Raw genomic sequence first — 6879 nt, 5'->3', positions numbered from 1 at the left:
TTTAATATACTAACTTCTAATATTAATTATTTGTTTCAACAAAATATTGAAATGCAAACCATCCCTCGTTCCATCACAAGTCTACATATCATTAAAAAACTGACTAAAACTTATATGGTGACATTGCATAATCTTAGGCTTGTTGAAAAACTAACTTAATAGGCTTTCAAACAGGTTTAATTTTATACTGTTTGATATCTAAAAAATATAGTGAAACGAATATAATCAAAAAAAGTATTTAGATATTTAACTATACCTTAGTAAACTAAAAGATACGAGAAAATCTCCCCAAAAGAAAGTAACCTAAGATGAGAGCTACTCAAATATGAAAATCTTTATGTGGGGTTCACAATTAATGATGGCCCACTCTTCACATAATTTCAGTCCTACACTGTTAAATATGATAATCTGCACAGAAATCCTTGAAAATTTGACATGTCGCATGGTTTGATCATGAATTGTTTGAAAAGTCATAGTGAAGTTTGGCTTGGCCAAGATTCCACTTGTGTTATACTTCTTGAGTTGAGAAAAACTCGTCATTGAATTTCATTTCCTTTAAAGCCTTATAAGGTACTTGTAGTGATTAATAAATGGTGTAGGTGAAGAATGCAATGGTATTGGGATTAAATTGTTGGAGATAAGGTGGCAAGGCGATGATGGTATTGGATGTTAATGATGACCTCGGGAAAGTGGTCAGGGAAGTGGTTGGCAATGATTAAGCTAATCAATTCAAGTTCCTCATCAAAGATGGATCCCTTACTGAGATCAAGAGATCCGCCAAAAATTTTGAACATAACTTTAATATCAAAATTTTAATCTATTCAATAATGACCTACTTGGATAGATAATGATGAATGATGATGGTGTTTAACCGCGTTGAAGATGAGAGTGATGATGGTGAAGACGATGGATAATGAAGATGGAGATTATTAGAAAAAGATAGACGAACAAATACCTATACCGATCATGCGGCTTGATTCCTCTCTAATGCCAAATAATGCAGATTAATATATAACGAAGCCGACAACACTAAATTGACATAACATTTTGAGTTAGGAATCATGTCGATCAAGTGGGATTTCAGAACCTTACAAGCAATTCAATAATATAAACCAATGCTTCGAAATTAGACCTCCACCATTAGCTCCACGAAAGAAAGAAAGAAAAAAAAAAAAAAATCAATTTCACACACACACACACACACACACACACACAAAGTACAAGATCTCTTTTAGTCAAAAAAGAAATCAACTATGATACTCTCACATATTAAATAACTTTTATTAACAAGCAAACTTTAAACCATAATCAATCTAAACCCTTCATTCAATATCATAATTTATGATCCTAACCATCTATTTCAACAAAGTATTAAATTAAAAAATATCTTTCCTGAGTATTTTACACATATTTTTAAATTTTAAGGTTATTCTGAGATATTATTGGAAACTTCTTACTAAAAATAAAAAAATATAATAATTATTATACATTAATAATCAGTTTTAGAAGTTTAAACATATAGATATTAATTTAAATAACTTTGCATAAATTCTGTGATATTTCCATGATGATTAGCCAAAAAAAAAAAACTGAAAATTGCTACATTTTTTATGATTAAAATCTCAGAATTTTATGACTATTTTAGCCTCTCAAAAAATAAAAATAAATAATAAATGCTCTCAAATGCCAGTGGCAACTTGTAAATTAAGCAACTAAACCGAGGCTAAAACCGTAATGTCACAACTCTTAAGAACAGCACTATATATCATATCTCCAAGCAAAAATAATCTAAGCTGTTAGAAGATTTGGGTCATGGAATCGGACGGCCTAAACGAGACTTACAGGGAATGCCTGAGGAATCACGCGGCCAGCCTCGGCAGCTACGCCACCGACGGCTGTGGCGAGTTCACATCGGACGGCCTGCAGTGCGCGGCTTGTGGGTGCCACCGCAATTTCCACCGTAAGATCATCCTGGGAAGTGGGCCACTTGGGTTTGTGCCGAACACGTCGGTGGAGTCACATGAGTCGGACAGGTCGGGAAAGAAGCGCAACAGGACCAAGTTCTCGGCCGAACAAAAGGAGAAAATGCTCGGGTTTGCTGAGAAGTTAGGGTGGAGGATGCAAAGGAAAGAGAAAGAGGAGGAAATAGAAGTGTTTTGTAGGGAAGTTGGAGTGAGTAGGCAGGTTTTCAAGGTGTGGATGCACAATCATAAGAACTCTTCTTCTTCTACTGCCTCTTCTAATACAGGCATTGCATCTTCAGCTCTTACAACCCAATAGAAATTATTTTTTTTACTTTTTTACTTTTTTCTTTTTTCTTTTTTCTTTTTTGATGGGTGGTTGTATGGTGCAACAAGAACATGTGAAGTTGGTTATGGTTATGGGTTTTTTTTCTTTTTTGATTTGGGTTTGGAATGTGGTGTTGAAATGTGGCCTTGTGTAGAGAGAGAGAGTATTGGATGGGCTGCCTCCTTAATAATGCTGGCATTGCATCTTCTACTCTAAAAACCCAATAGAGATTTTTGAAATTTTATCTTGTTGGGATTTTATTTTTTTTCCTTTTTTTATTTGTATGTGTGTACAGATTAAGTTGGTTATGGTTATATTTTTCCTTTCTTTCTTTCTTTTTTTATTTGTATGTTTGTACAGATGAAGTTGGTTTTATGGTTATGTTTTTCTTTTCTTTCTTTCTTTTTTCATTCAGGTTAGTAGTGTGGCCTAAAATTGTGATATGCTGTTTTCATGTAGTGTGGTATGAGAATTTGATAGGTAGAGAGAGAGAGAGAGAGATTTGGGTGGGCTTCTAGCATCTTCTAATCTAACCCAAAAGACATCTTGAATTTTTCTTTTGTGGGTTTTCTCCCTATTCTTTCTTTTATTTTATTTTCTTTTTTTTCTTTTTATTTTAATCATAAGAACATGTGCAGCTGTTTATGATTTTATATATATGTCCATTTCATTTGGGTTTATCCTGTGGTATAACTTGTCACGTTAAAGCCATACATGCATGCATACATACATACACATAGAAGCACACATACATACATATATAATCCTCAATTCCAGCCGGTTGGACCATAACTTACCATTGTCCCCAGATGAATAACTTCAAACCTATAATGTATGTGACATCCAACCCGTCCAATACATTCTCCTGAGCATGAGGATCATCTTGTGTAAAAATCTTGCTGAAAAACGATTCATTGAAAACATTTTCATTGTAACTAGTGTAAAAACATTTGCTTGTGATGCCATTAATGCCATCCACTCCTACCATAAGATGAGTCATAATTAGGTTCATTGATAAATTTTTGCGACTCCTTTCTATCATGTTATTGTGGCGACACATAAAGATACCAAAAAGAGGCCAAAAATGCTAGCTAACAAAAGTGGCGCAGGATGACAACCTACAAAATGTGTCAGATTTCGTGAGCGACTCAATAGAAGTTATGATATTTCCTTCGACAGTTGCCTGAACACAAATATATACTCGCGTAAATAAAACTAGATATCAATTCATTAACCATTGAAAAATACCCAAATTGTGTTTATTTATAGAGATTTCTTAATTGCCTCAATAAAGTCATAAACTAGTCCAAACTCCACTTCTAAGCTCATCTCCAACTAGGGTTATAAATTTATCTAAACTAATAGACAAGGTAACTAAAAAAAAGTAGGTAAGTTTGAACTCAATCTTAGCATGAGACCTATAATGGTGGCCCACACTCAATATACTCTTATCTCTTGATCATGCTTACATCAAGAGTGATGTAGGATGTGGCATAGATACATTCCTAGCATGGTTGGACCAAAAGAAGGTAAATCATAAATTAGCTATAACTTGTGATTTAGGTATTGTTATGGGATGCACAACCTATCAATCTTTATTGTAACGGGCCATCCGAGGAACTGACCCATAAAGTGGGTTGCTTCAGTCTATTTTGCAAGAAAATGCATGTTGCTAGTTCAAAAATGAAATTTTAGAAAAAATTATTATTTTTAATAATTCCGATTTGTCATGTTTCCTGATTTTTAGAGTTTAAAGATTTATTTATTTTTTAAGAAATAGCTCCTAATCATGTTACAACTCCTTTAATAAGGTTTATTTAGATTTTCTATTTTGGCCAAATTTATCATTTTGAATAAATTTTATTTTAGTTGAATTAGGACTTTTAATTAAGGTTAGGAATTTACTATTTTTGGTAATTGTCAGTTAAGGTTTATTTTTCCTTATTTATTATTGATGTAATGGAGTAATCAAAGACAATTACACATTATTTGAATAAAAAATTATTTTGAGTTTCATCTCTTTTTTCTTATGGATTCGAGAAAATACTATTGTGGATTCAAGGTTTTTATCACTTGATCAGGAAGACAGTGATCTTTATCTTATCCATTAATAATCTTGCCCGTGTCAATTGTTATCAAAGTGAGGCTTTTTCTCAAAATAATGGTATCTAACGAAGGTACGGGCAACAATCCCATGGACGATGCTCTAGGAAATAATCGTATAACAACAACGACATTTGAAACGCTTCATCGGGAGTATTGGCAAGCCATGCAAGGATTGTAGGCAGCTATTAATCGTTTGACAAAAGCCGTAAGATAGATCCATGTTAATAATAATATATAATACAAGATCGACAATGGAGCTTGCAGTTATCATGTTCTTGATACGACACTAGTAATGAATTGCAGGCCACCACCAGATGATGGTAAATTGCAGGCCACCACTTTGATCGTAAGGAAGTCGTTGTACACGCCAAAAGTAAAGATAAATTTACAACGGCACAACATCTTTTGAAGAAGATACATTGTAAACCAAAAAGTTTGTAATGTGATCATTGATGTCAGGAGTAGCAAGAATCTCGTGTCAAAAATAACTTTTTAAAAAAAAACTACATTTGAAAATAGAGAAGCACCCCTCTTTGTACACAATTAGATGGATCAGTAAGTTCAACAAAACAGAGGTAACCGAATGATGTCATATATTATTTTCCATTGGTAAATATTATAAGAACAAAGTAATGCATGACGTAGTCAACATGGAAGCTTGTCACATGTTACTTAGTCGACCAGGACAATATAATGTTAATGTTATGCATAAAGGCCAAGATAATGTATTTATATTTATTAAAGACTGTAGAAAGATTATCCTCTTGTCCCTATGGGAACAGTGAACCAACCTAAAATTTTTAAAGTGAATGGACGGTCTCTCATAAGCGAACAGAATTTCATCAAAAATGTGAGGAGACGAGAGATGTAGATGCGTTAGTTGAAAAGGATAAAGATATATTACTCATGAACATCTCAGAGAATTTGAAAACAGTGTTATAGGAGTTCAAGGAAATTGTGCTCGATGAACTTCCTAGAGAGTTACCTCCCATATGAGATATACGAAACCACATTACTCTTATCTCATAGGTAAGTTTGCCCAAATTAATATTGCCCACATTATCAAAAAGAATATAAGATCTTGGAGGCATAAGTGAAGAAACTGATGCATATAAATCAAATTAAGGAGAACATGAGTACATGTATTATGTCAACTCAAGAGCCTAATACAAATTAAGTATAAGGAAGAAACTTATTAAATATCGGTACCATAAATTATTTGAGTATCATGAGCAAAGTCCCCGGAGTAACTCGAGGATGAGTTTTTTTCAAAGTAGAAGGGTGATGTGGCACAGATACATTCTTAGCATGATTAGACCAAAATAAGGTCAAATATAAAATAGTCATAACTTTTTATCCGAGTATCGTTATATGACACACAACCTATCAATCTTTACTATAGTGGGCTATTCGGGGTGAACCGACCTACAATGGGTTACATCAGTCCGTTTCTCAAGAAAAGACATGCTATCGGTTCAAAAATAAAATTTTAGAAATTTTTACTATTTTTAGTAATTTCGATTTTTGTCATATTTCCTTATTTTTATAGCTTTAGGATTTTTTTTTTTACATTTAGAAATTGCTCCTATTCATGTTAGGACTCATTTAGTAAAGTTTATCTAGATTTTCTATTTTGGCCATTTTTTTTTTTGAGTAAATTTTATTTTAATTGAATTAGGACTTTTAATTAGGGTTAGAAATTTACTATTTTTTGTAATTACGAATTAGGGTTTATTTTTTCTTATTTATTAGTGATGTACTTGAGTAATCAACGACAATCATACATTATGTAAATAAAAAATTATTTTATTTTTAACTCTTTTTTACTGTGAATTCAAAAAAATACCCTCAAAAATTTAAAATTTTTATCACTCAAGCAACATGGTGATCTTTCTCTTATCCCTTCATACTCTTTCCTTAATCAAAGAGGTGCCTCTTGTAACAGTTGTATTGCATAGTCTAATCTTAACCCAAGTAAGATTCTCTACTGAAATTTTCTTTCCTATGTCTTTTTTCTTTTCTTTTTTTTTTATTTGGTGTGTTATGAGAGTCACATGTAAAACTATGAACTTATCAATGACCATGAGAGAGAGAGAGAGAGAGAGAGAGAGAGAGAGAGAGAGAGAGAGATGGGTGGTGTTGGATTGTGGTGGAAATTAAATGCATTTCATTCGGGACTTGTGGATAGAATTTGGAGGAGTAATCTGCATGCTATTAGGAGTTTGTTCTGGGTGAGTCGCAATCCAGTCTGTTTCCTTTTATTGGGACCACATATCCGTATGTTTGGATGATGTAGACTGTTCATATGGTGGAATAACTCTTGGATGAAGCCCCATCCAAGAATCACGCCGATTTGATGGATTAGTTGAATGAAGATCGTTGGCTATTTTATCTTAAACTCCTTTTCAATGCTATTCGACTAACAGCTGTAACTTGTTCAATGTTGACCATCCACAGTGGGCCCACCAGATGGATGGTTCAGAT

The 6879-nt window shown here is 33.2% G+C and overlaps 1 protein-coding gene across 1 annotated transcript; it reads left to right on the top strand.

The window, feature by feature from the left end:
* The first annotated feature begins 1774 nt into the window (after positions 1-1774).
* Positions 1775-2616, top strand: LOC131226607 (zinc-finger homeodomain protein 1-like). The gene has a single exon (XM_058222180.1). The coding sequence runs from the start codon at positions 1813-1815 to the stop codon at positions 2278-2280; it is 468 nt and encodes a 155-aa protein (XP_058078163.1). The 5' UTR covers positions 1775-1812; the 3' UTR covers positions 2281-2616.
* The last annotated feature ends 4263 nt before the right edge of the window (positions 2617-6879 follow it).

This window comes from Magnolia sinica, chromosome 15 (assembly GCF_029962835.1).
Source record: "Magnolia sinica isolate HGM2019 chromosome 15, MsV1, whole genome shotgun sequence".
NCBI lineage: Eukaryota > Viridiplantae > Streptophyta > Magnoliopsida > Magnoliales > Magnoliaceae > Magnolia > Magnolia sinica.
The sequence above is the reverse complement of the archived record's forward strand: the minus strand, read 5'-3'. Positions and strand labels throughout refer to the sequence as shown.

What these genes read in the sequence shown, in the direction of transcription:
- LOC131226607 (XM_058222180.1), top strand. Translation starts at nt 1,813, where the DNA reads ATGGAATCGGACGGCCTAAACGAGACTTACAGGGAATGCCTGAGGAAT.